This window comes from Penicillium daleae, assembly GCF_028827525.1.
Source record: "Penicillium daleae strain IBT 16125 chromosome Unknown utg000001l_segment0_segment0, whole genome shotgun sequence".
In the NCBI taxonomy this organism is placed as follows: Eukaryota; Fungi; Ascomycota; class Eurotiomycetes; order Eurotiales; family Aspergillaceae; genus Penicillium; species Penicillium daleae.
Window position 1 is genome coordinate 1,456,988 of NW_026623149.1, and position 26,961 is coordinate 1,483,948.

General features: G+C 47.7%; 13 protein-coding genes across 13 annotated transcripts; 7 read left to right on the forward strand and 6 right to left on the reverse strand.

The window, feature by feature from the left end:
* Positions 1 to 483: 483 nt before the first annotated feature.
* Positions 484 to 1,560, forward strand: N7458_000426 (uncharacterized protein; the record flags this gene model as incomplete). The annotated part of the gene is made up of 2 exons (XM_056903820.1): positions 484 to 549; positions 601 to 1,560. 2 exons carry the CDS (start codon positions 484 to 486, stop codon positions 1,558 to 1,560), a joined length of 1,026 nt encoding a protein of 341 aa, XP_056771587.1.
* Positions 1,561 to 1,655: 95 nt separating this feature from the next.
* On the reverse strand, positions 1,656 to 4,017 carry N7458_000427 (major facilitator superfamily domain-containing protein; the record flags this gene model as incomplete). Its single annotated transcript, XM_056903821.1, has 3 exons — positions 1,656 to 2,198; positions 2,253 to 2,275; positions 2,334 to 4,017. The coding sequence occupies 3 exons, from the start codon at positions 4,015 to 4,017 to the stop codon at positions 1,656 to 1,658; spliced, it is 2,250 nt and encodes a 749-aa protein (XP_056771588.1).
* A 355-nt stretch (positions 4,018 to 4,372) lies between these two features.
* Positions 4,373 to 4,738, forward strand: N7458_000428 (uncharacterized protein; the record flags this gene model as incomplete). Its single annotated transcript, XM_056903822.1, has 1 exon — positions 4,373 to 4,738. One exon carries the CDS (start codon positions 4,373 to 4,375, stop codon positions 4,736 to 4,738), a length of 366 nt encoding a protein of 121 aa, XP_056771589.1.
* Positions 4,739 to 6,318: 1,580 nt separating this feature from the next.
* On the forward strand, positions 6,319 to 7,851 carry N7458_000429 (uncharacterized protein; the record flags this gene model as incomplete). The annotated part of the gene is made up of 4 exons (XM_056903823.1): positions 6,319 to 6,827; positions 6,901 to 7,231; positions 7,287 to 7,559; positions 7,615 to 7,851. The coding sequence occupies 4 exons, from the start codon at positions 6,319 to 6,321 to the stop codon at positions 7,849 to 7,851; spliced, it is 1,350 nt and encodes a 449-aa protein (XP_056771590.1).
* Positions 7,852 to 8,218: 367 nt separating this feature from the next.
* N7458_000430 (class I SAM-dependent methyltransferase) lies at positions 8,219 to 9,292 on the forward strand (the record flags this gene model as incomplete). Its single annotated transcript, XM_056903824.1, has 3 exons — positions 8,219 to 8,611; positions 8,679 to 8,778; positions 8,838 to 9,292. 3 exons carry the CDS (start codon positions 8,219 to 8,221, stop codon positions 9,290 to 9,292), a joined length of 948 nt encoding a protein of 315 aa, XP_056771591.1.
* A 1,570-nt stretch (positions 9,293 to 10,862) lies between these two features.
* N7458_000431 (Major facilitator superfamily domaingeneral substrate transporter) lies at positions 10,863 to 11,680 on the forward strand (the record flags this gene model as incomplete). The annotated part of the gene is made up of 4 exons (XM_056903825.1): positions 10,863 to 11,128; positions 11,187 to 11,269; positions 11,324 to 11,409; positions 11,465 to 11,680. The coding sequence occupies 4 exons, from the start codon at positions 10,863 to 10,865 to the stop codon at positions 11,678 to 11,680; spliced, it is 651 nt and encodes a 216-aa protein (XP_056771592.1).
* A 984-nt stretch (positions 11,681 to 12,664) lies between these two features.
* Positions 12,665 to 14,193, forward strand: N7458_000432 (uncharacterized protein; the record flags this gene model as incomplete). The annotated part of the gene is made up of 4 exons (XM_056903826.1): positions 12,665 to 13,567; positions 13,621 to 13,809; positions 13,860 to 13,958; positions 14,020 to 14,193. The coding sequence occupies 4 exons, from the start codon at positions 12,665 to 12,667 to the stop codon at positions 14,191 to 14,193; spliced, it is 1,365 nt and encodes a 454-aa protein (XP_056771593.1).
* A 344-nt stretch (positions 14,194 to 14,537) lies between these two features.
* On the reverse strand, positions 14,538 to 15,218 carry N7458_000433 (uncharacterized protein; the record flags this gene model as incomplete). The annotated part of the gene is made up of 1 exon (XM_056903827.1): positions 14,538 to 15,218. One exon carries the CDS (start codon positions 15,216 to 15,218, stop codon positions 14,538 to 14,540), a length of 681 nt encoding a protein of 226 aa, XP_056771594.1.
* A 1,362-nt stretch (positions 15,219 to 16,580) lies between these two features.
* N7458_000434 (ribonuclease H-like domain-containing protein) lies at positions 16,581 to 16,943 on the reverse strand (the record flags this gene model as incomplete). Its single annotated transcript, XM_056903828.1, has 1 exon — positions 16,581 to 16,943. The coding sequence occupies one exon, from the start codon at positions 16,941 to 16,943 to the stop codon at positions 16,581 to 16,583; it is 363 nt and encodes a 120-aa protein (XP_056771595.1).
* Positions 16,944 to 17,490: 547 nt separating this feature from the next.
* On the reverse strand, positions 17,491 to 19,972 carry N7458_000435 (uncharacterized protein; the record flags this gene model as incomplete). The annotated part of the gene is made up of 4 exons (XM_056903829.1): positions 17,491 to 17,701; positions 17,763 to 19,335; positions 19,389 to 19,520; positions 19,945 to 19,972. The coding sequence occupies 4 exons, from the start codon at positions 19,970 to 19,972 to the stop codon at positions 17,491 to 17,493; spliced, it is 1,944 nt and encodes a 647-aa protein (XP_056771596.1).
* Positions 19,973 to 21,594: 1,622 nt separating this feature from the next.
* N7458_000436 (putative phosphatidylglycerol specific phospholipase) lies at positions 21,595 to 22,899 on the forward strand (the record flags this gene model as incomplete). Its single annotated transcript, XM_056903830.1, has 1 exon — positions 21,595 to 22,899. One exon carries the CDS (start codon positions 21,595 to 21,597, stop codon positions 22,897 to 22,899), a length of 1,305 nt encoding a protein of 434 aa, XP_056771597.1.
* Positions 22,900 to 23,080: 181 nt separating this feature from the next.
* N7458_000437 (DUF3431 domain-containing protein) lies at positions 23,081 to 24,235 on the reverse strand (the record flags this gene model as incomplete). Its single annotated transcript, XM_056903831.1, has 4 exons — positions 23,081 to 23,198; positions 23,272 to 23,847; positions 23,907 to 24,048; positions 24,112 to 24,235. 4 exons carry the CDS (start codon positions 24,233 to 24,235, stop codon positions 23,081 to 23,083), a joined length of 960 nt encoding a protein of 319 aa, XP_056771598.1.
* A 1,662-nt stretch (positions 24,236 to 25,897) lies between these two features.
* Positions 25,898 to 26,671, reverse strand: N7458_000438 (uncharacterized protein; the record flags this gene model as incomplete). Its single annotated transcript, XM_056903832.1, has 1 exon — positions 25,898 to 26,671. One exon carries the CDS (start codon positions 26,669 to 26,671, stop codon positions 25,898 to 25,900), a length of 774 nt encoding a protein of 257 aa, XP_056771599.1.
* Positions 26,672 to 26,961: the final 290 nt, after the last annotated feature.

The following is a 26,961-nucleotide window of genomic DNA, read 5'->3' on the forward strand; positions in this document are numbered from 1 at the left end:
AACCAGCTAGAATAAATTGAAATGGATTTTCATTATCGTCGAGGTGTCCGGATTTGCTTTTCTTAATGTTGTCAAGCTAATAAACCCGACGACACTACGCCCTATCGGGCGCAGTTAGCTGTTTTTCCGTCACCAGAAACAAGGAAAAACAACATGTATTCTGGCTGCCTTGGAGGGGACTTTGGGTTCAATACCAATAGTGGCGTTGCAAGCCTAAGATTGCCCAGCTTATTGCCACGTCCAAAGACTTCGGTGCCTGCAGGTCAAATCAGCCCCTCGGAATATATGACCCTGCGTGCCTTCAGGTGCATCGTGCAGACTTTATCACCCGGGTTGCATGTCGCCCAGGGGCTGCTGTTGATATGAGATGACTGTTTGACCGGAAGGCAGACACCGATAGAGGGTAAATTCAAGCGAGCCCGCCGTCTTGAGCGCGAATCAGGGGCTGTTGAGGTGTCGTCGCTATCTCAGAATATTTGCAACATGGAACGAGTATCTCCAGAGGAGATGGAGTGTTCAAAGAACAGCAAAGACTCCGCGGAGAAACTTGTAAGTGAAGACCGCCATCTATGATACCTAATCTCTGACAACCATAACCAGGTTCTTTTCAATCCGCCCTTCAGAAAGGATTATGAATTGCAGAAATTACGACCAAGCTTTCCGCCTTTTCATACAAGCAGTGGGTTTAATCCTCAGGGCGCCGTGTCAAAATTCCTCGATCAAGACCTTCGAACCCCTGCCCTGGACAAAATCTACTCGCATCTTTGGCTAGCCGGACTCCCTAAAGCAGCGCGTCCCGTCCATCGCCAAATTCTCCTAGGCCGAACTATTATTATTACCGAAAATCCTAACGAGCATCTTGTCTGGAACGCCACTCGTATATTCATAAAGCCCATACCGGAATATCTTCTTTCACGCGATTTTTGGACGACCGAAGGCAATGCCCTAATTCAAGACCGACCACTATATCAATCCGCGTGCGGATTTCTGCTATCGTACTGCTGGCTGATATGCACCAAGTCCGATCTGGCTATTGCTCAAGATGTTCGGCTTGTTTCATCATCAATCACCTGGGAGGCGTGGGCTCTGTTTGTCACAGATTTACTCACAAATATCGACCCGGACACACTTGACACTGTCTCAAAGCGCTATCATTTTGGAGAACTGCGTCTGTCCCGACTAAATCTTATATATCGCTTTGCGCCCGGTATGTTTTCAGGTCAAAATTTTATGCGGGGCTTTATGTTAGAGCCATTATGGACGACGGCTTTCTTGGAGCGAAACTTCGCCTGGCTGTTCTCCGTATTCGGTTTTGTCACCATCGTCGCTGGGTCGATGCAAGTTGGGTTGGGAACCGACTCGCTGCATGGTAGTGGTAAATTCCAAAGCGCCTCGGTGGGGTTTACTGTGGCAAGTTTAATTGGAGCGATCGCAAGTGTCTTACTGGTGGGCATAGTTTGGGGATTCCTGACAGTGTACCACGTCCTGCGAGCGAAGGAGAACTTGAAGATCGTAAGGAAGAGAAGAATTGATCGGCAAAACAGCCGGGACAGTGTATAGTGGGCCGAACCTCATATACTGGTGACAGTATCATGCATGGTTGAATAGAAATTATACCTACGTATTTTATTTGGTTATCGATTGCCTGCCATGAGCTAAGAGTACATTTCGATTCCGTCTTGTGAATTTGATCCACGGGCATCATTCCCCACTCGTATGGGTTCGCCAGTTGTACCCGTCCTTTCACCAGGGAGACCCGCTGTGCTTAAGACCCTTCTCTTGCCTTTGTATCGAAGGTATACCCATGTATCAAGAAGCTTGTTTGAAAAGCCTAGCCTTTGATTTTCACCTTTGGGAAGACGAGTGCGCGGGTCTCGAGTTTGGTCAGTGCCATTAGCGAACTTCCATCCCTTCGCCAACAACTCCAAACTCTTGTTGGGCAGTCGCGGCAGACGAAGTGCGCGTGCATTACCGGTCGGTGGTGTTTGTAGCTCCGGGATCCATATCCATGCAAAGAACGCTCCGACGGCCAGTGGGACCGAGAAAGCGCCAAGAAGTTTGTCCAAGGCCCGGGGATTAGCGTTCAGTATAGTCTTCTCTGTGAGAATGAGAATGACGATGGCGCCAAGCTTTCCACAGGCAGCTGAGATACCATGGCAGGTTGCACGGAATCTGGTGGGAAAGATCTCTGCGGGGATCTTGGGAGAATTAGTGCCAACCCTTGAAGGTGATTGGGATATGGAGGAACTCACGATATAAGTCAAGGTATTTGGACCTGTAAATATCAAAGCGTAAGTAGGTGAAAGAAGCCCAATTTAGATCAGAGAACTCACCGAGATTGAATAAAAATTGACAAAACGCGTAGAGTACCACGTTGGCCACATGAGCCTCACTGAACTCGGTCGCGACCAAGACCCCTCCTAATATGGCGAACCAGATACTCAGTAGTAAGAATGAGCATACCAACCAGCTCTTGCGCGGAATGAAGTCAATGATCCAGATTAATACTCCACTGCCGACCAGGGAGGTAATGGAAATGGTAAGAATATAGAACTTTGCGTTGTCAGATAACTCGGTGAACATGTTTTTTGTCGGGTTCCAGATATTTTGATAGTCGGGAACATGGAAGCTTGAGTCTGTCGCTGCCACCAGGCTAGTAATCGTTGTTGTTGGGGGTGGTATATTTGCAAGAATGGACGTCGTCAGATTGTAAATGTTCCCATTGAAGGTCACTGTATGGGTAAAGGGAATCGTCATGGTGGTTGTGGCAGCGGGAAGTACAGAAGTTACGGTGATGTTCGGGATCTGTGAGGCCCACAGAGCGGCAAGTGGTCGTGGGGAGTTGATACCGAGACCATAGAAGCAAAAGTCGAGCAGAAACCAGCAGATAGAAGTCGCTGCAAGGTATCTGATGTTGCCTTCAACGAAGAAGAAAGTCCAGAAGCTCGACTCGTTATCTTGTGCTGGGTCAGGAGTGGCACCAAGCGCAGGAGAAGTCGGGAAACTCCGAGGATTTGAAGGAGCGAGAGTATCGCCCTCGTCTGAAGAAACATTGACCGATTCCAACAACTGCGCGGTGCGTGGGAACTGACGTTTTGTGGCCATTATTGCTTGTTTAGGGTCATCAACAACATCCATGGTATACCGAGGCGACTCTGGAACAGAAAATCTCCAAAGAATGGCAAGTAGCGCGGGGATGCAACCAACACCAATAACCCAGCGCCAAACACTATCGAGTGTTGACATGATCTGATGCTGCTGCTCAACTGATAGTTGATCAAACTCAAATCCGCGGTCTGCAAGACTTTGGAGACCACGCGATTGCATCAGACCTGTCAAGACTCCCCATCCAATTGCAGCAGCGAGAACTTGTCCCAATGGCTGCATCAGGAATACAGCAGCCATCATTCTCGCACGGTATTTAGTGCTGGCAAACTCCGCGGTAATCACAGCACTGAGGGGATACTCAGCTCCAATTCCCATTCCGAGAAAGAAGCGATAGAATATTATCCAGCTCAGAATGTTCATGTTATTGTACATGCCATTTGAAGCCTGGGACATCCCTAGCGTTGCGAATATGACCAGCACCAGCTCTAAACCATAGAGCTTTCTTCGTCCCAGTCGATCAGTCAACCACCCAAATAGTAGCTGCCCGACCACCGATCCAGCCAAAGTCGCAACATTGATATAGAGCTCGGGTAGTCTGTCGCTTCGAGTTGGCCAATACAAGAATGCAAGCAGAGGCAAGATCACATTTGTCGCGAAGAGCGAGTATGAGTCTGTCAAAAAGCCCGACGCCGCGACGATGAAAACTTGAATGTCGAAGCCATTATGATCAAAGATGTTGATCACTTCTTTCCGCCAAAGTCGTGGATTCTCGTCCTTCTCTTCAGGAGCCCGGGTAGTGCCGTCGATCCACCAGGGGTGGTCGCCAAAAGGAAACGGCAGCCAATTGTTTATCTTCTGCCACGTTGAGATATTATTTCGTTCATCGTCGATCCGATGAGGTGTCGCCATAACCAGACGGCAAGACTCAGGGGCATTGCAGCATATTCGTGAAACCGGTTAAACATCTCAACAACCCCAAGAATTTATACTTTCCTTGGACACGAGGTATCATGCGGACCACGCGGAGCTGATTGAAGAAAAGTCCGTGCCTAACGCCACTAGCGCTACGAGCGCATCACAACTCATCAGAATCATCGACCAGTCAGCGCTTGCAATTAAGGAACGTGTTCTGTTCTTCTTAAGAGCCTCTATGCGTTTTGATTATGATTGGGACGTGCTCATAACGACGAAAAGGGGACCTCGAGGTAAATGTTATTAATATCAATTTCTTCCCCAAAATGTTCCGATCTTCGCTATTTCCGCCATGTCACAGCTCTCCGTTGCTTGTGCTAAAGCAGGCCCACTTGCCGCGCTGCCCCCAGACAAGCTTCAAGGGATTGCAAGACGTTTCCACGCCTTCTACCGGACTTTTAGGTGCTTCCGCCGGATCCTGCGATATCAGCACACGACTCTCGAGTCGTACCATGAATACCAGCAAACCTGGGATGAGTGTAATGATTTTCTTCATCACAATCCAGGATGGCGTCCCCGCGACACAACGCCTCAGACGAACTTACTGCATCAAACCGCCTGCTATGTCTATAGCCCCTCCGACTTGGACCTCCTCGAGAGGCGCCTTGATTTGCAGCTACATATCATGAATGCAAAGCTGGATGATATCATTTCGTAAGCGTGGAAACTAGCCAAGTTGATTCTTGTCGCAATCGTCTGAAAAGTCGCTAATCTTTGCTCGAGCGTAGAAATCTGTTTTGCGTTGTCGTCCGACAGTCCGATCTACATCGCATGCCTCAAGTGTTGTCCGTTGAAGCCGCTCCTCAATACGAAGTCACCTTACCATTGGCTGAAATATCTGTGGAGGATAATACATGGCCTCTTTTCCGACATCTTGTTGAGCTTCTTGAGGCCCTCAAAAGGAAAAGGGCACCCCCTCTGAGTGCAGTGCACTGTGAGAAGCTGTGGATCCTTGTGGTGGCCAGATTTCGAGATCACGAGTTGCCTTCCCCTGGATCCCAGCTGATGTTTTCAAGAGACTTCAAATTGAGCGATAGAAAGTTTCTGCGCGAATACTCGCAGCAAACCTTGAAACAACGACAGTCAAGCTATCGCACCCAGAAACCCTGTCCATACCTACGGCGGCGTGTCTATACTCAAGAAAATAATGGGCCTTTGGCAACTCTGTAAGAGCTAGTATCCGCAGACGAACCCGAACAGGGTGTAGCTTACAATGTTGCATAGTCAACCTGACTCTCTTCAAGAAGAGGAATGTCTTCATACAGTTGATGTTGTCACTCACTTGGAGAAGCGATGGGTGGTGAGTAACGGAATTGATAGAGAATGGGGACATGTACAGCATCGTGAGTCTTCCTTTCAAACAGTTTTAAGGACTTCAGACTTATCAATTCACAAAAGTCCCTTCGATCAGTGAGATCCACCCGTATACCAAGCATGAGAGTTTCCATGCCTCTGAGATTCGCCTCTTTGAAGCCTGCACGGTTGATGTATTTGATGGTGTTGATCTTTGGCGACACACGGGACGCAAACCATCATATAGATTTGATTGTGATGCTGATGCTACTGCTTTCCAATGTGCCCTCCGAGGAAAGATTTTGATGCATACGTTTCAAGTAGAAGATATCACTTCTGGAAGGGGCTCAGAGAGTACCGCTCAGCCACTGAAACTCTGGTCTGATCTTGACGGCCGAAACAAATCAATTTCCTTCATGGTGCAACAGAGCAAACCATACTATCATATAGAGATCCCTTTGCGGGTTCTTGGAGATTCAATTCACACAAATGAATCAGGAAGAAAAGTTCGAATTGAGTTTGCTTCTCAGAAGACCAAAAGAGGCAGAAACTCGATGAATAGGGGTGGTATTCTAAGACGCTTTAGTGACTTGCTACGTCACTCACCACCCGACGCAGAGCAAGACATGCCCAGAAGAAACTCAAGACAGGAAATAACAGATACCATTGCTGAGGATGAGCTCCCGGCACAAGATACCCGATTTTTATTTTCTCTGGGCTACCTTCGATTTGAGTTCTCTACTTCCGATGGTAAGATCACCGGGTGCCTTGAAGTAATGCCTCGGCGCAGTCGCGGTCTTCTGATTCACTTCTACAGACGCAAGCCTGTTCCAGGAAATATTGGAGAGTTTCTTTTTGCAAATTCGCGAGACAGAACTGACTCCTGGACAACCTATTTCCATTTCACGAGAAAATTCTGAGAGGGCGGGATCGCCATTGACCACGATGCTTACTGATCCTCACCCTGACGCACCACCCATGAGGGAATCCACGGACCCCCGATTGAACACCCCAAACGAAGCTGACTCCGTGCCTGCTGGAATTCTACCCAGGCAATCCAATGGTGGCACCAACCCAGCACCTGCCTCGACATTCCCTGTGGAATTACCCCAGAAGGCGCCTTCACCTAAGGCTACCAAAGATATGGACTATCGGGTACAGGGAATAAAGCTTGAAAACGCTGTCCCCGATCTACTTTCTTATCTCAGCCGGAAACTTGGTATCGAGCCAACTGTCGTTGGACGTATCAAAGCTTTGTCCACAAGTCAGACCGGAGACAAGGTAGCAATTATAGCATGGAGGCCCCAGCCAGCGTGTTTGTCGGCACCTGGCATGGATGAATGGCACTTTGGGCCTACTTCTGATGATGACGATATACATATCACCGTCGATACACATTTCCGTGGAGTGACAGTTCTCTACTCGCCTCCTCCCGATATTCCGCACATGATCGAGTAAGTACTCACTTTGTCATTGCCTTCTGTATCGCTTTCGGGATCAGAGGCTAGACGCTGATGCTGGATCTAGTATATGCGCCGTTGCCGGTCTTGGTGGCCATGCTTGGGGGTCGTTCAAGTACAAGGGTGCATCTCAGTCTTTCATGTGGGTCTTAGACGGACTCCGAGAGCACTTTCCAAATGCTCGGTTGATGACCTACGGCTCCAAGACAAAGCTCGACGGAAACGAGTCATCACAAACATTGGAAGATCTCGGTAAGCTTTTACGCGATGAGATGCGGAGCGTAACGAGGCGTCGATCCCAGTCAGTCTTAAGCTCTCCTACCTCTCGCCTTGGAACTGCCTTTGCCGTTCCTTCGTTCTTCATCGCCCATAGTCTGGGGGGACTTACTGTGAAAGAGGTATTTATCAGCATTGCGCCAACTCAGTTTGAACTAGAGCTAAATCTTGAAATAGGCACTATTACAGGAGAGGAAGAATCCCGAATTCGGTAGTTTCATCAACAAACTCCAGGGTGCTTTATTCTTTGGTGTACCTAGCCACGGCATGAATGTCGAAGTTCTTGAAGCTATGATCCGAGGACAACCCAACGAGTTTCTCGTCAAGTCCATCACTTATCAATCTCCAACTCTACGAGAGCTCAGTCGAAAGTTCAAATCCAAATTCGCTGTGGGAAAGCCGAAGATTATATACTTTTATGAGATGGAGCCGTCGTTCACTCCAAAACAGGTATTCGGACCCCTCTTTAACCTCTATATTGAGGGAATTGCTAACAATTTGATAGCTTGAAAACGGGCAATGGAAGATGGAAGGCACCCCGAAGGAGGTTCTCGTCGATCTCGATTCCGCTACCGATGGCGAGTTGTGGAGCCAGGGCTACGTCAATACACATCCCTTAAATCGTAACCATTCCGATCTTGTGAAATTCAGCAGTCCAAATGATGCAGATTTCCAACGTGTTCTCGACGAATTAATCAAGTTGGTGGATCATGCCGAGACCAGAGTGGAGGAGGAGGACTGATCCCAGCGAGCGACCGGGGGGATGAATCGACTGAGACGGAATAACTCATCTACATGGTTTTAGACTTTCCATAATTCAATTAGTCTTCGGGCATCTGTGACAACTGTTTTGGACACACTGAAGAATAGAAATTCTAGCAGACATGTTCTTCCGACTTTGAGGGGCTACTTAATAAGATGCGCTTTTGGCTTAAGCTTATTGGCCGCTTCAAGATGAGTCACAAAGTAAACATACTTAACTAACATGTTATAGGGGCACGCATGATGCCATTTGGTCTTTACCAGAAGTTCGGAGATTTCTGCCTAACAAAAAAGTCGATAACAGGAATCCATCCGGTTCAACAGTCTGACGATAGCTTATTAAAACCATGTCGCCTCAGTCTGACCCAACATTCCGTAAATACGATTGCCAGCAAGCCCAAAAGTATGCAGAATCTCGACTGTCATATCCGGTTCAACTTTACAGCACCATAATCGACTTTCATACCCAATCCAGCGGGAGAAAGCATATTATTGCCGATGTTGGCTGCGGCCCGGGCAACGCGACGCGCGACTTGGCCATTCACTTCGATCATGCAATAGGCCTGGATCCCAGTGTGGAGATGATAAAAATTGCTGGTCAATTAGGCGGCCGCACAAAGTCTGAGGTACCATTGAAATTTGTGGTTTCTACGGCTGAAGACCTTTTCGACAACAGCTCAAGTGCTTTGCCAGCTATCAAAGAGAATGGAGGCGTGGACCTGTTGACGGCTGCGATGGCGGTATCATCTCAATCCCTTTCTCAATACTCCACCTCTAGGCCACCTGTTGACTTCTTTGGCTTTATAGGCCCATTGGTTTGATATGACCAAGTTTTGGAAAGAAGCTGCTAGGATTGTGCGGCCCCAAGGAACAGTTGCTTTATGGACATGTGCATCGCTGTATTGCCGTGAGAAGTTCCAAATATGTTTTCGGCCTGTTCGAGCAAGTGCTAATCACTGGATCTAGATCCTTCAACTGTGAATGCAAAAGAAGTTCAAGAGATTTTGTTTCACCTTGAGCGCAATGTTCTGGCGCCATACTCCCTTTCGTCAAACCAAATATCCAACAACCTATATGAGACCCTCGTCCATCCATGGGAGTTGAGTGATGAAGATTTGGCGCACGCATTTTCCAAATCCAGTTTTAGGAGGGTCGAATGGAATCGTAATGGCATTCTGGGTGACGGGGAGGACTTTCTGAATGCAAGCAAAACCACGCTCAATGAGTTGGAGAAAAGACTAGGGACGGCTAGCATGGTCACTCGATGGAGAGGGGCCCATCCAGACTTGGTAGGAACTGACCAGGATTGTGTCGTGAAAGCTATCAGAGATATTCGGACGGTGATGGGAAAATCAGGGCACGAGAATCCGTCCATAGTCACCGGCAGTGCGGTTGCCCTGTTGCTGTTCAAACGGAGTTAGCAGAGAGTGAGTATGACTTTGGATATGTCATAACTAGTCGAAAGTCCACAATGAATCCCCTTGACGTAGCGGTGGAGGGGTAGGCAATTGAGGAGTGGTTGCTTTTTAAATTATCGGGATTATTATTGTTTGGGCATCTAAGCGCTCGCACTTGGAACAACGTTTCACCCTCAACCACATCAACACACGCCTCCTTGGGACCATCACAACAGGGACCATTCCCCTACTTTTAAAACAGATAAGGCTAAAATTATCGGCCATGTTCCATGCGCTAACTTCATTCCCAATCAACAAGACCTTGCTTGCACAAGAAAAAATATGAGAAAAACATGCATCTTGCTCGCTAGGCCCTTGCTCTCGCCCGGATTTTTTCCTCGTCGTGGCCTTCTCTCAGAGAAGGCAAACCCGCCATGTCTTCACTGCCGAAGCTCTCGTGCATTTTATCTCACCAAGTTCAAATCAATTCTACCAACAATAGCCTCGACCCGTGTATTGTACGAGCCTATTGATGATATGGAAAGAATGGAATATTACTAGGGCGGGGGCTATTACCTAGTAGTAATCGGGGATCGTTTCAACGATCGTTATCGGGTCATTCATAAGCTCGGCTATAGTATATACTCGCCGATTTAGCTAGCGCAAGATGAGAGATCCTACACATACGTCGCAGTCAAAGTCTATATGGCCGATTCAAAACCACACGAGATTGACGTCCTATCTAAATTCTCGAAGCATCATCTGCTATTAGATATAGGCAGAACTATAGTTCCCTTAATTTTGGATAACTTTATTATCCATAGCCCAAATAGTAACTATGTCTGTTTAGTAACTAAGCCGGCAGGATAAGCCTCTCTGATACAAAGAATAGATCATAGGTCAGTCTTTTCCAGCTTAAGGTCGCCCGAGCCCTAGCTATGTAGCTTGTGATCGCTGTTTAGTATATCTATTCACAGAGATTCGTCTATAGAGACCTACATCGCGGAAATAATCTCCTTCAACTATCCTATGATTGTAATCAGTTATCTATAGATAAGTTATACGAGTAGTATAGGGAGCCGGTACTTAAACAAGTCAATCGATTAGATAGCTAAAAGCTCCCACCAGGCGTCCTAAAATATTATATACAACCTATCTGGCTTAGGGAAGCAAGTGAAAATATTACACTCCCCGAAGCTAGGATTATCCTTTCAGACTTTGACGAGGCATTTTGTCCGGCGCAAGAAATAAAATACGAGTCTTATATACCTCTTCTAACCCAACGAAGACGATATAACTTGCTAGCAGATTGATACACTTAGCCGTTGCCGAATGAATAGTGGGGAAAGTGGGAATCCCATCGAGACAGATTTACCGAGCATAGAGAACCAATAATCCTATCCCGATCCTCATGTCAATCATTAGAGGAATGCTTTGAATCGAACGTGCAGCGACTACGAATAGAAGAAGGAATGTCGCCTCTTGAACCAAGCGAACGAGATTCACTTTTGTCAATGTTGCGCCCGATGCTTTCCTTTAGGCCGGAGAATCGTCTCTCTGCTCGGCAGGTTCTTGAGTCTGAGTGGATGGTGAAATGGGCTCTGCCTCGCGAAACCTGTCCTTGATTCTGGGAGGATGCAACTCGCTTGCCTATTTGGCGGGGTCAATCATTCCTCTCTGGAGCATGGATCGGTTAGATCGTCGATCTCCCCTCATGATCTCCGCCGCTGGCCTCTGTATGTGCTTCGTTCTGGCAGCCGCTCTCTTGTCGGTTGGCACCAAGCCATGCGCATATGCAGCAACCGTCTTTGTGTTCATCTTCCGGCTCTTCTTGGGCATTGGATATCTACCTGTGCCATGGTCAGTTCATAGAGAGTATGGAGAATGAGGATGAGGTGGTCACTAACTGGAATCGCAGGTTTTACCCGAGTGAAGTCACAACTACCCGTATTCGTGCTCGAGGCCAGGCCTTTGCTGGCTTTGTCAACTGGTTGTGTGTCTGTACGTTTTACCTTATCTTTGACCCCAAATAAAGGCGCTTGCTGATCGCGATAGTCATTGAGGTGCAAATCACGCCCACGGCGATTCATAATATCGAGTGGAGAACCTTCATTATTTTCGCTTGCTTCTGTTTTGCATGGGTAAGCTGCCAGAATACAATTGTCCCTCTCTATTGACAAATGCTAACTCAAATAGATTCCTATGGCGTATTTCTTCTTCCCCGAGACTAAAGGACTGGAGCTGGAAGATGTTGACTATCTCTTTCAGAAAGGAGGCATTACAGGAGGCGTCTTCGAGTCCAGGGGTTACCCGGTCCAACCTGGCCACCACTGCACAGTCAATACTGACCCAATTGAGAAGCCAATCGGTGTGGAGATTGGAAATGTTCATGGGGCTGAAAATAATGTCTAGAGGTGAAACTGGGTCTGGGCACCAAGGCTTGTCTGCCTTCGCTTACAGCCAATGCCCTGGCTCCACAATTTTGATATGTATATCACAAAGAAATGTATTGCTTTGGATTAAAGGATTCGGCTGTCAGTCATGAAACAACAGTTACCTTCTTGTTTCCACGGGGTCGGGTTTCTGCATATCCTATTTTAGCTCTCTCGTGCCCAGTCGATTGGATCAGAAGCTAACCGCCCCCGCGCGGCTAGTTTCCGGACGTTGGGGGCGCAAATCTTCGATGGTCTTGCATTGAATCCTTTAGAGCTGGCTTTGAAAATCTGTATTTCACGTGTCGTATGTGCTATATATCACTGGCTCAAATAGTCGACATCTTGATGTGCCCTGCCCTTGCTCTAGTGCTTATCATCCTTGATGCACGACACGCCCTGTGGCGCATATAAATTTGGAAAAAAAGGATCAGGTGATCATCCAACAATGGCGTGACATCAGTGGTGATGGCCGCGGCATTAGTGGAATTTTCAAGAAGTTCTAGTCCTCCAAAAGCTATTGTTGAAAGTTGAAGATAGAGTGCAAGGGAACTGAACGACATCATGGTAGGTTGTCATACGGACAGCTGCAACGAAATGTTCCAAGTCTCACTCAGAAATGAATTCAAATTTCTTGAGCAGAAAGAAAAATAATCGTTCAGAAGAAAATAAGTTAGACGTCCCGAGCTGAGTCTCTTTGGCCAATCGCCCTACTCATACGAGCAAAGGACGATCAGTGAGCTGAAGGATTCGAGACAAGGATAGCCGTCTGAGCCCCTTTGGTCTCGACGATCCACTATGAGATCAAATATAAGAGTTGATTTACTTGATGTCTTATTAGACTGGTTTGTATAAATATCTCTGAATTTGTCCTGGGCTTTCGCATAGCTGGCAATCGGTAGACGCAATCAACTTCCGAAATCTACAATCATACAACCTTCCGTGAATCAAGCCAAATTCCAAGATGAGAATCAGTCTCTTTACTATATTTGCTATAGCGGCCACTGCTACCGCAATCCCGCACGATAACAGCCGTCGCGGCAGCCCAGCCGTCATCGAGGAAAGGGCTGCTGCTTCAACCACCACGTCCGCATCGTCGAAATGCACTGCTGGCGATACTTCGACCACAGCTGGCGTCCAAGCTATTTTGGACTCCACCGGTGCCATTGATTGGTTAGATATCATGTTTGATATAATGCCAAATGGCGAGAAGGATTGGGTCAACAACCTCTGGAAGATTATCTTCCCCAACGAGGGTACTTCCCCTCTGACTGGCTGCGGTGATATTGGAGGCGACTGCAACCCTGACGATATGTGCTCCGATTATTCTTCCGTGATGGCATACTGGGTTATGCGCTCCGTTGGTATCTTGCATAGCAAGATCAATGCCGTCCGCGATCAGTTGCTTTGGACCGGATGGTTGGATGGCCTATCGATCGATCAGATCAGCAAGGACTTCTCTACTGTCTCGCCGGACCAAGAGTGGGCTAAGTGGATATCTGCTGCCTTCAGTATGGCTGGCGGAATTGCAACTGGTGTTGATCTGAGCAAGCCTCTGCGTGGCATGATTGGATTTGCGGCTGCAGGTCTCACGGATGTGTCGCTCACAAACGGAGGATCGGATACCGTTGACAAAACATCTGTGGAAAACACTCTGAGAAATATCGTAGGTGCTGCTGGCAACTATGTTGCTAGTATCTTGACCAATGCCACTGGTGGAGGTGAATCGACCACACTGCCCATCTACACGTATACGACCCTCGAGCACGGTACTTCTCGATTCCTCGCGGACAATACCATTCTTCTCGATGAGAACAAGGACAACTCATCGTTTGTCGCAGCTTATAAGACCTTCGCGGATAACGTCGTACGTCTACCTGATTCCATCTGATAATACTTTGTACTGAACCACCGACACAGGAGAAAAAGTTGGTCGATGCTGCCATGAAGACAGCCTGGTACGTCCTTGTGGGTGAGGAAGATACCAAGGAGCAAGACTGCATCATGACCGGTGCCTACTGGCTCGAGGCCAAGAGCGGCGAGTACCGTTGTTTCTACCTCACACGTCCCAGCGATTCTCACAACTGTGGCGACAACGATCCTAAGACTGTACGACCACTTACCCTCAATTCTAAAGATCTCTACTAATCTAAATACAGTGTGTTTCCGATGCCTGGCAGCAGCCCTACGGCGCCAATAACAAGATGGACACAGGTGTATACACTAAATTGAGCAATACATATGGCTTCGACCTGAAGGTGGGATCCAAAGACATGAGCCCTTTAAATTTGAGTACCAGTTATACTAATTCAGCTGTAGGCGTACTATGTGTCGCTGATTGACTGCTATTTGAACGGTAACGGCCAAGTCGATACGACCGCTACTACTAATAACGGCCAAATTCCACGTTGTTTCTACAACGGCTATGTGAGAAGTGGATACTGGTATAATGACGGAACGCTGATGTTGAATCTCTTCTTTACCAATTTCTGAACTCCAATAATCTATGAGATGTTGGGATATGCCATGGCAGATGGGGCTATTGTTTGCTTTGTGATTTGTTGATTTTCGCGAATATAACCTGCAAATGTTTACTATTCTAAAGTACCGGAATTAAGAAATGACACAAATGCTCCTCATTGTCATTCCTCCTATTGTAAGCTAGGGTATCTTTGATCAGCCTTCTGCAACCAAGCAAAGCAGATATCACGTGGCATTTGTATAAGCAACAAACGGCGCCCATATTCCGTAATAGAATATGAGCAGGTAACTTGCACCGTAAGTATGGCCAGGATGATCATGATTCAAATCGACAGATCACGGTAACCGAGACTGGGTTAATACCATCCGGAGGGTCCTAAAGCCATGTGCCTTCCCTTTCCAACATAGTCGGCACTTTGAGATTGCTTCACACGCTCAATAGTCTCCTGGGCGACCCTCTTCTTCCAAGTTGGAGACAACTGACGCTCATAATGGTGCCACAAGCGAGGCAGGATATGGACATCCTGTGCACAATATGCCAGGATGCTGTCCGGAAGTGGGCGGGCATTGAAAACCTCAAAACTTCCTCCCAGCTCTGGAGCGAACAGTTCCCGACCCTTCTCCTTGGATTCTTTCCAAATTTTCCTTTGCGTCTCAGTAATGGGGGCATCACGCTCGATGCACTTGGCCAATCCATTGACGCATCGCTTCGAGGAAGACCGGGTGGCCAGCTCCATAAGTTGAAGGCCAATGATACCGGCCAGTCTAACACCAAAATGACTGAAAAGTGCATCAGAGTCATTTCGAACATCGAAGAACACTTTTGGTATATCAGGCGATTCGAGTATACTCAGAAGGGTTTCGCCAGAACTCAAACTCGACGCTGTGAATGCCTTCCGCTTGAGCGTATGGATATCCACAAGGTAGATTTCATCGAGCGGGGAGATGAAGATTTGCAAGATTGAGATATTACCATGCCGCGACAGGTTCACACCTTCAAGATCAAGGTATAGCGAACGGTGGGTTCGTTGGGACATTTTCGATCGTTTCAATGACTCGGCGTAAATCATCCTCCATCTCAATAAACTTGATGGACTTCTTCCTGTCATCCAAGCCCATTTTTTCCAACGCATTTTCAACTGAAGAAATCTCGGAAACCGTTGCAACCGGCGCACGCTTGGTTGCGGCTTTCGGATCCGTGTTGAGCGTTTCGGATTTTCTTGCGGACATGTTGGGCGATCCTCTGTAATTGCGTTATAGGAGGTAGTATGCTCAACACACGTTCTTGAATAGGCTCACGGATCAAGTTGACGTCGGGCTCACTCCGATCCGGATAGTCAGAGAAAGCAGAGGAAAGGTAGAGGGGTGACCGAGGATGAGGGCGATGAGCTTAACGCGCTTATATAGGTCAAGTGCCTGTCATCCCCTTGCCACAGCCTCGCGTGATTGCGGAGCGTAGAGGAGCTTATATGTATCATATGGACGATAAATAATGCGGTTTAGTCGCAAAGGGACTAGTCTAAACTGAAAGTAAAGTCGGGTCGATGGATCAGTCGAGTAGGAATCGATCGAATCCAGAGGCAGACATGAACACTGGATCTAGGATTCCCGACCGTGGTTCAAACCCTTGATGCTAGAGTTTAATATAGATCAATGCATGCAAGATGAATTTCGCGAGCTGAAAGTGCCTGGACCGAGAATTAGAAAAACGTGGCAGAAAAACCGGACCATAATATGCTGTTGAAGGAACTCCAATAGGCGAGTTTCACCCCATGCGTGTAACGCATACCTAGATTTCCTAGGATTCCTCGGCCTTTCAGACAAGTTTGTGGGATTTCGCTCGCGGCTCGAACCCTGGTACTTGCATGGATGTGCAATTCGATGCCGGAAATTTGTAGACGGGCGAATCACAATTGCGGGGATAATGAGCCTCGCGTAGCCCCGCACTCGTAGTTCTTAGCCGTTGTCTAAGAGTGCGTATTGCTTTTGGGAAAGAGGTAGCGACAAGCCAGGCTCTGTGTTTATTAAGTCTACCTAGGAGCTGTAGTTGGCTATCTTTATTATTTTTTTTTTCATAAGCTGGTGGTAGTTGCAGCCAAGTCTGTAAATCCGCAGCTTAACATAATTCGGTTTGGTAGTAGGTAGAAAGGATGGCGTGAAAGGCAAAAAGAACATAGTAAACGAGCCAAGCACAATGTCTGAAGGGAAGAGTTTCCAGAGAGAAGAGAAGAACAACTTGTGGAGGTATGAGTGGTGTTGAAAGATAAAACAGGTGCGGTCATATTATCGAGCACGACTTTAAATTATTCCCTCTTATTTCATGTCAATGCCTTGGTTGCATGGACTATCGGCACAATTAAATTTTAGTGAGTTGGCACAATTTTGGGTGCTTTCATACCTTATTGTTCGTCCATGGCCTCGTTGCAAAATCGATCGGCAATCTCGTTCTCCTCTCTCGGAATCCAGACTCGACGCTTCCCTCCTCTTTCAAACGCATATCTAGAGTCAGAATAGACCCGGACATCTAGGTGTGGATTGGTGTCTAGCTTTCGAAACTTGGCCAGCGCTTCCTCCAGTGCCACAATGATGGCAGTGATTTCGGCACGCTGATTTGTAGGTGGAGGGTATGATGGCAATACTCTTATCCGGCCACGATATTTTCCATACTTTGTCTTAAAAACGGCGGCAGCGGCTCCTATTGCTCCCGGTCGCCTGTTGCCCCTGCAGCCACCGTCGGTATAGATTTCCATGGGATAGACCATGATGAAGAGGCCAGCTAGTGTTGATAGTGTCATCCACAAATATATGTGATCAGCAGACTTCAGCACCTTTCCCCGTGTGGAGTATCGATGCTCTCTAGGGCCGAGCCTAATTAGACATATGAGAATCTCCCTTGCGTCAGCGTCTTCGATATTCGTACTTACCTGTGCTGTGGATACTTTGCTGTCGAATCCAAGGCTGGTGGGTATGGTAGAGGAAGGTATGTCCGGGAAAGGAAGGAGAGATTTAAATTGCTCAAGTTGGCTCCGTTGTGCGATGGGAAGATCCCGTCTTCGGGGGATGTACAGCGGGGTGTAAACAAGTGCAGTACAAACGCGTGAGCCCGCGCGTGGGGACCTGGATCATTCCTTCTGATCCGTGGATCCTTTGTTGGGAACCTGAATCGTGGTTGGGTAACTATAAAATCGTACAGATCATTCAGGTACACCTAAAATTCAATGGCATTGATCGATCTCTCTGGGCTTCTTATCAATTTATCAGCCATTGGCCATCGGATCTACAGAGTTTGCCAGAATTTGAAGTGACTGATCACATTCCAGGACTGAACCCGTCAACCTTCACTGGCCAGTCTCGGGGAAAGTGCGCCCCTTCCGCTCCATCCCAGCCCCCAGCCATCATGGCCGTCGCGAGCAGTAGAGACGCAGCATCCGGCATATACGGAGTCGGAACACGACTTCCCCCCCTCTGGATATCCAGCGTCATCAAATTGGAATCGCGGGTCGAGTAGATACGCGATTGCCTGGTCAATATCACCAAGTCGTAAAGAATTCAGTGCTAACATGGAGAAATCCCAACCGTACGAATCCTCCAGCGCCCACAGCTCCTTGACCTTCTCGGCTGTTTTCTGAACTATGGTCAAATTAATTGGCGGACCGGTTGACGGAGGTGGCAAGAGACCATAAATCCCAGTCATGGCTGGGTGGTCGTTTGTCGTGTCGTTACTAGTCCACATGTCCGGGATGCCTTCGTACAGGGCATAGGCATCGTCCACAATGGGAAGCGGCGCCAGGTTCTCAAGAACCCGAGTCCACAGCTTTGGTGCCGATTGGCCTTGTCTTTCCTTCCAGCGCACTGCAATATCGAGTCCAAATCGCCAGTATGCCAGCTCAAAGGTCGGATTGACAGTTGCATTGGGCGAGGTGTTTTCAGACACGGGGTACATGGGCGGTCCTAGGTCATAAACGGCAGTAGAAGTATTCCACCACGCAAAGGAAGTCATGAAATCCGCAGAGGCAGTGAGAATGGCATCCCACTTAGCCAGTGTTGCGTGATTCGAATGCGCTCGATACTCAAGCTCTGCAAAATACATTGGATGCGGTTGTTGCCATATAAGGAGGGCATTGATTTCGCCAGGAGCAGATCGACCAGTTGGATCCGTCATCTTGCCCCATCTTGCTCCGCTGTACCCTTGCTCTTTGGCACGCACAATGCTCGAAGGAAGAAGCCGCTCGTAAATCGAAGGGATGCTGCGCTCCAACAGATCAAAATGGTTCCAGCGGGCGAAATGTGCCAGGTGCCACAGACTCATTTCAAGATGGAACTTGCCGTACCAGCCATTATTGACCAAGCCCGACTCCTGTGGCGGATTTGCCGAGGCTTCGTTCACAGCAACGAGGTACTGTGAGAGGATCGTGCGACGCTGCAGCTCGGCCGCGCTACTATTGACGGCCGCTGCAGCTGATAGATCAATGAATGCCCCTTTGCACCAGTAGGATTGCCACCAAGATTCGGATGACCGCTTAATGTCTGCAAGTTTGAGATCATTACTCTGTTTGCTTGGTTCAAGAGAAAAGCTGACAGTCATGCGCACACGACTACTGCTTGAGTAGAAATGGTAGCGATGCGTGCCATCGGTTGGACCAGAGATAACACCTGGGTTCTCCCAAGTGATCGTCACGTAGTAACTATTCTCATCCAATGTGTGCTTGATTTCGGCAGAGTGAGAATTGATTGTTGTCATTTTCGTGGAATGATTGGAAGTCGCATTCCAAACACCTACAAACGGGGCGTCGAATTTGTTGAGGTCCGAGTATGGGAAATCAAAGAATATTCCCATGCCGTCTTGGAACAACTTTGATTCCACGCTGATTGCGACAGCATCGGAGGCTGGCTCCGCAATTGTCTCCACCGTAACAGATGTATCGTTGTAAACGAAGGATGAGTTGATTGTTCCTGACCACAAGTCTAATTCTTGACTCTTTTGTTGAAGATCGGCCTCAGCGACGTCGACGCTACCGAAGGAAAACCCAGTCCTTGCCAGATTAAGTCGCTGTGGATTCTGAATCAACCAGTTGGAGATGTCATTTTCAGCCGGATTGGGCATGTCGTAGTTGACAAGTCTCCCATGGGTCCACCAATCAAGCCCTGTGAAGTCTATGTGGTATTAGTAGTTGCATCACAATAGGAATAGCCAACGTGAGTCTTACCATCGGGTGACGTTTGCCCTACTGTAGTCGGTAAACTAAAATTGTGCCATCCCCAGGTGGACATGATGGCAAAAGGTGCGAAGGTTTGGAGGCCGGTGATGTCGGCACCGAATGCAAAGTTCCCATTGCCAACTTGCAATGGCGTTGAATTCGAGCTGGCATTCCTCCTAACATTCAGCGATTTGACGATTTGCGATCTTCGATTACATGTTATCTCTGAACGTGAGGTCCCTACTAGTAGTAAGGACAGGAAGAGAATCTTTTGCATCATCTGTACTCAGCTAACTCTTGTGGGGAGCTGTTGCTTCTTATGTTTCTGGTCCTCGATTAGAAACCACCCCCAATTCCTGAGAGAATCCTCAATGGCTTTTGTATTACACACGACCCCAATAATTCTCACGGGATGACTGGATTCTCATGGGCCCAAGATTTCCCCACCGCCGATCGCGCTCAGGCACGCGGGGAAAGACCTTCAAAAACTTTCGGGCTTTGCTTCACCGAGATGGAAAAGTTGGAATCAAATATGAATTCACTGAAGATACTGAAGAAAACTCACAATCGAGGCCATCGGAATCTTTGGCCATGCTTTGACCGGGTCCGAAATAATTTCATACTGCAAACCCAAACAAGACGAAAGAGCTGGCATCGGTGAAGCATCTGCCGAGACCTTTGGGCATCTCCTGATGCTTATTCATTTCGGAGGTAGATGATGCACCAATGAATTTACTGGGATGTCAAGCTATCGATTTAGGAGAATTGAGGAAATATTTCTCTATCGGCTAATTTAGTATTGGCTAATTCCTACGTTCCTAAATTAGGCTATACTGTCTTCCGCGGGATCAGATACTGATGACAAATACAGCAAATTCTTCACGTTTCGCTAACTCGCATGATAAGACTTACTGTATGCGCAAGTAAACTATCATCAAAAGCCAATACAAACCGTGAGGTGACAGCTTTAAGTCGACTACAGTAGCAGTTCAAAATTCTACGTGAATCTAGAGACCACGGAAACGGTTCAACTAAATACTCCTCAACTTTCCCCATCTCAGAATTCTTTCGAGCCGTGTTTCTAACCGGCCCAGGAAATATACTGTATGTCCATATATTTTCATATCATGACTGAGGTGTGTGATTTTGATTTTCCTCGGAATTTCGAACTGTTGCACGAACTTGGGAGGATCCATATGGGTATTCGTAAGGTTGGCTTTTGCTACCGAGTCCACCTCAAAGATATATTTCCGTCATCGCTTCCCGTATCGTAACGGAAGAATCCCACCTCAATCACAAACCGGCCTTTAAGGGAATCCAAAATATTTTAAGTGAACCTGTTGCCTTAATATCATTAAGGGCAGGAAAAGCTCCGGGTATTTGCTGTCTAGTTGAATTGTTTCCATGACTAATCAAGGGACCTAGACCTGGGCTTGTTTATATGCTGGAACCATACCTGCTCATCAAATGTCATCGCAGGTGACTGGTTGACCTTCTTGTGCAACCTTACATCCCCGAAGCGAGACGATTCGCATGCATGATTAGTTTAGGCGATGTGAAACTCGATCTATTTCGATTTTGCCTACCTATCGGAAAACCGGCAAGTCCGCGTGCCGTACGCGTGGCTTCGGGGAGATTAGCGGCGCTATTTGCAACGCTTCATCGCAGGTCAACAAGTTTTCTTGGATTGGAAATCATCAGGAACAGCCAAACTATATTTCTAACCTGGGGTGAATCTCGTTAAAGAATGACTCCAACACAACACCCTTTTGACCAAGCTCCCACCAGGCGTTGGCGATGACAATGATATCTCATTGGAGATAGTCCCTCTTCAACACTCATTCATATCATCTATTATCTCTTATAAGGGGTGCGAGTGTACTGCAACACTTGTTTCGTCGGACGGCGGGTCAAGCTTTGGGGCCAAAAAGCTCTGCAACGTCGAGTGACGATCATGGACGGAAGGTTGGCAGACAACCAATCGGAGCGATAATATGTAGATCCAAAATGTTAGGGTCTCGCATTTAGCGATGCGGGGGTCTCTCAGGGCACTGCTAGTGGATCTACACGATAAATATGCGGAGACATCGGAATACACTCACGATGCGACATCGATCCGTGTTTGTCCCTGGCAGAGGATCAACATGGTTGACGATTCATAAATAACAATACAATTCCTAAAGCGAATCAATCATCCACTCTGCACGCCTCAGCAATGTCCTTTTCACTTGCATTTATTATACTCAACCTCGGTCTTGGTACCGTCGCTCGACCACATGCATCAGGCATGAAAAATATCAAGAATGTCGTCGTGCTTGTGCAGGAGAATCGGTCATTTGACACCCTCGCAGGCGGTCTTACCTACAATCCCGATATTGATGGATTGGTTAACAGAAAGTATTGCAATCTAGCCAATGTTTCGGAACCAAATTCAGAGAACGTGTGCGCGGCCGACATAGCGAAAAACGTCGCGTCGGACGACCCTGATCATACTATCACCGGTGGTAACATGCAAGTCTTTGGCACCTATCACCCAGGTGTGGATGCGAAGTCGTCCATGAGCGGGTTCGTTACCGAGCAAAGCTATATGTATAGCCTACAAAACAATATGATGGAGGCAGCCGAGGTGATCAATTACTACAAACCCGAGCTTGTCCCCGTCACAAACGCTATGGCAGAGAATTACGTCCTATTTGATCGCTGGTTCGCGGCCATTCCGGGACCAACGGATCCCAATCGCGCGTATTTGACATCCGGGACGTCTTACGGCCATGGTGATAATGGAGAGGTGTTCTACAATTCCGGGATGCCCCAGAAGTCGATTTTCCAGCAGCTGTCTGAGAAGAATATTACTTGGATCAACTACCAAAACACTACTGACATTGGACCCTCGAGCTTCCCGCCAGATGCGATGTTCTATCAATGGACTGCCAAGTCTGGAAAAGGCAAAACAAATGTCCTTCCAATCGATCGCTTCTATACAGATGCCAAGGCTGGGAAGCTGCCCCAATTCACCTGGATCAACCCGGAATGCTGTGATTACATGTCGATGCACCCGAAGTCGCCCATCAATATGGGTGAAAATTTTATGAAGGGTGTCTATGAGGCGTTGCGAAGTTCTCCTCAGTGGAACCAAACCTTGTTCATTATCACCTGGGATGAACATGGAGGTTTCGCTGACCATGTTCCCCCGCCTACTGGCGTCCCTTCTGGTGATAGCCTCACTTATACAGAAGAGGCAAGCGATGGACAAAATTATACCTTCCATTTTGACCGTCTGGGTGTGCGAGTACCAACACTGCTGATCTCCCCCTGGGTCGAGAAGGGTTTGGTACAGAACAAGCCCAGCTCCGGCAATAATGATTTTACTCACACCTCGATTCTCAAATTTGTGTCTGAGCTTTGGGGGTTGGAAAGCCTTACTCCCCGAGTTGAGTGGTCGCCCTCATTTGGAAACTTGATCACCAATAGATTCCGAGCCGATACTCCAGAGACCCTGCCGAATGCAGCAGGATACTAAACCCGTCGTGCGCATCGGATCTTTTGTGTCAAAGTGTCGCTGTGTAGGTGGGAGGCGATTTGAACATAGGATGATATAGAGTACAAACTTCGCCAAGCGGCTTTGGCATTCTAACTAGACCGTGTGACTCGAGGCATCCGAATCAGCATTCTATTCATAATTTTAATCTTTTCAATATCTGCTATGTAAGAGGGCCTTCTCGGGGAGCTGTCTTGGTGACTGCTTGCAGTGACTCTCCTGATGGCAGAGGCCCGCACCATCCGTAAACATCGCACCGACATTGCTCGAACCGAGGGCAACTGAGAGTAATATGATCAGTACAACAAGATAGTGCAATAGTGGCAACTAACCCGGAAGAAAGTCAAGACTCACTATACTGCATCCATGCCGAAGATGATGTGCCAAAGCTTTTCCATGACCCAGCCAACGCCAAAATCGTTTGTCAGGCTAGTCGTCGCAATCCAATCTAGAATCCGTTCGTAGTCTTCCTTGGGCCGTGCTCTAATTCTGTCCCTGCTAACGGCAAATTGCCCGCAGCATACATTTCCTATAGCATCGGGGACTTTGTCTGCGGTAACGCTGAAAATTTGCTGGTAAGCGTCTGAAAAATATGCGCGAATGTCGTGATTTTCAATGTCGACCTGGCTCGGACTGAGCGGGTATACGCCCGTTGGACAACCTGGATTGTGCTGGCACCGAAGATTCACATATCCATAGGCATCGATGGACTCGAATCGGATATTTTTCAACGTGTTAAGCGTATAAGGTCCGAAAAGGTCATTGTGCCATTGCTCCGGAAATGCGTGGACGAAGATAGAGTATTCCGGGAGATGGTCGTAGAAATCAATAACATAGGAAAGATAGGCTGAAGCCTCACGGCCACGGATCGTTGGAGGGACTAGCAGGCCAAACTCGGGAGATCGCTCGGTCGTATAAACAAATGGTACACTGCCACTAAAATGGGGCATAAGCCTCCGCGGATTCAATAGCCGACCGAACCAAGTTACCTTTCGGTACAGTAATCCAGAAGCCACGTCAAGTCATCGGTGTGAATCGACGCAAGGACAAGCCCAACACTGGCGTTTGCGGATTTCGAGGTGTAAGAGTTGGTCAGGTCGACAAGTTGGTTGACGATATCATGCCGACGAGCTGCCCCGGCGGACGATCATTAGAAAAGTTTCCAGGATGGATATATTCCGGGGAAATAGTCACTACCTTGCCTAGGTTGCAAATAACTGCGATGTAAGAAATAAGAGATTTGGAGGGTAAAAATCAGTATACAACCAACTATAGCCCTCCTAGGAGTGAGCCAAAACAATAGTCGCGGTTTCTGCATACCGAGCAGCTGAGGGTCCTGAAAGGAGAGGGAGGGTATACACGTAAAATATTTTTCTACGCCGTGCTAGCCAAGAACTCCTCATTCCCTGGGCAGGCCAGGTAGAGGATACGCGGAAATAATTTAGTACATTTCAAAGGGGGGGCAAAGAAAATAATGTTGTACAATACCCTACCACCTAATTGTTAACGTGGGACTTCCGGTTTTAATACAAGATGGTATCTTATACAAGTGAAAACGGCTCCATACAGTCAGCGTTCAAAAGGATTTGGAAAATGCTACATGCCCCACTTATTTTTCTGCCGGCTAAACCACCTAATTCATTCAATATTTCTATAACTAGTATACCATCTGTTGTATCTAATGACCTCCTCTCCATAATGAGGTATTGCTCTAACTAGATTAACAAAATACCAATAATCTAAGCGAATTTACTAGATTCGACCGCTTGCGCGAGGACGCGTATGGCCAATTTAAGTAGGCGGTGTAAAAAAGCGGTATGGGCCGGAAGTACTGTGTTCCAAATACTTTTGAACGGCCACTGTATCCTTGTGTTTACTAGGAAAGGTCATTTCCAAAACATGAGATTACCAATTAGCTAAGGCCCAGAACGGTTAGCTCAGGAGTCCCACTTTTAACAATTATCTGGAAGTACGGAGTACTGTAGCCCCAATGGATAAAGCCTGTTCTTAGCGCTTAGAGGAACTTAGGGGAATTAAATTGTGGTTCACGACTCGATCCTGGACCATAGCGCCGCTACCATTGGGTTGAAACTTATAAGTAGAATCAGGGAGCACAGAATGAGCGCAACTCCTATAAAAATATGCACCAAATGGTGATTTGGACGCCAAGTGGGGAAATTTGGGCGCCTGATGTCCTACTATTGGTTTACAAACAGGGCTGATTTCTCACTCGTGAGATGGAACGGCAACGCCCGGAAGAGCCGGGTTTGTTCTTATTGTGTTGGTGCTCCACTGCCGAAGCCCCCTTTGTAGTCGGGTGCGGTGCTGCTCGCAAGCCTCGCGTGCTCGATGAACCTGTTCGTATTCGTATGTCGCACACCAATGACCAAGCAAGGCGGAGAGTGGGAAAGTATTATCAGGGCACACAGATCGGTCTGATCGCAGATGATCGTTTGAAAAATCGGCTGCTCACAGAGTCAGATTTGTATGACGCTTTTCCTGGCTAAGCATAGATGAATCACTAACTGAATCACTAACTTGGCAGCCAAGCTTGATGTCTTGGAGTGTCATTTTGCTTGGAGTGGGCATCTTTCCTTAGTTGGTTGCTCCTCCTGCGTCTGGTTTTGTCTTCCAAAGCCTCTAGTGGCAATGATGCAACTCTTCTGCGAGCATGCCACCATTACAGGGCAGATTCTGGACAGTTGAAGGTAAACAGATGCTTTTCAGCCACATGGAGCGAACAGGTTTCTGTTTCTTAGTGGCGTACAAGAAGGTAGAAATTGATCTGCTAGCTGATGCGCATGTCGTAATACCCAAGTCTGACCCTCAAGTACACTGCGTTCCACTACGGGCTAAGCAGTTGGTCTTGCCGAATCTAAAATGGTTATTCTCTTGTCGAAAGTAGGATTGTGAGTGGAAACAAAATGATCTATTGAACTTGCGAAACATGGTGAGCTAAAATTGCATGTCATTATCACATTCAAGAGTTTTGGCCAGCAGCCAGGTCGTGTGGCTCGTTCTTGAGGTCATCTAGTAGATGGCAGTTCGCAACATCGTCACAGTAAACAGCTCCCAGTCTTTCCAGAACCATCGAGCGCTCATCCATTGTCAATGAATTTCGAACACCAGCCATTCCAATCGGATATCTTCCAGTCTCCTTATCTTTACCAAGGACCCATACGCCCCCCTTCGCTGGAAATGCGACTTGGCGGTCAATGGAGAAGACTGGCTCGAACTCATCAAGCTCACTGCATTCTCCGCCGACCCAAAGATCATCAGGCGACTTTGGGTCATACCAAGAACCACCAAACTTGCGAAGCTCGTGACAAAAGTGGTCTTCTTCGGATTGGTTCTCTGATCGCTCGGTGGAATCAAAACGGTTGATGCCCAGGTATTGTAGCTCCACGGGGCCTAGATCTGCTAGCCAGATACCGCCCGAGGAAGGGTAGCATGATGTCTTGCCAGTTTGGATGTCGTAACGTGTGGTAGGTAGGGAGCATCTGCTGTTAGGAGAATTGATGTTGTGATCCTCGACCGAAAGCTCACCGAGCGGATCCGGGCCTTCAGCTACATTTGTGTCGGGGCGGTAAGTGAAACCACGACGAAGGGGCTGCTGAAAGGTCCAAATAAGGATAACGACAGTGAATACAAGGACTAGGACTTTGAAAAGATGAGTTGATGACAACCGTGTTCTTTGAGCTCGTGGCTGCTGTTGACCTTCATCTGCCTTCATGGTCTTGTTGCTCTCTGACATATTGACGGCGACCGAATGAAATTTGAACGCAAGGGGCCGTGAGAAGACCCTGAAATTTTCTGGGAATCAGAATACAACTTCAGCTTGAAACTAGGTAAGAAGACCCCTTGGCTTGGGGGCAGAAGTATGTTTTTGGGGGTTGAAGTAGAGCGAAGTCGTGGCCAGTTGTGAAGGGTGAAAGAAGTCTTGGCACCTCCGCCAAGCATAATGCCCACCCCAAAATAAGCCTCAGCCTCAGTCAGCGAGACCCTCCATGGCTGCTTACGGGCGATTTATGTTTGTTCAAACTC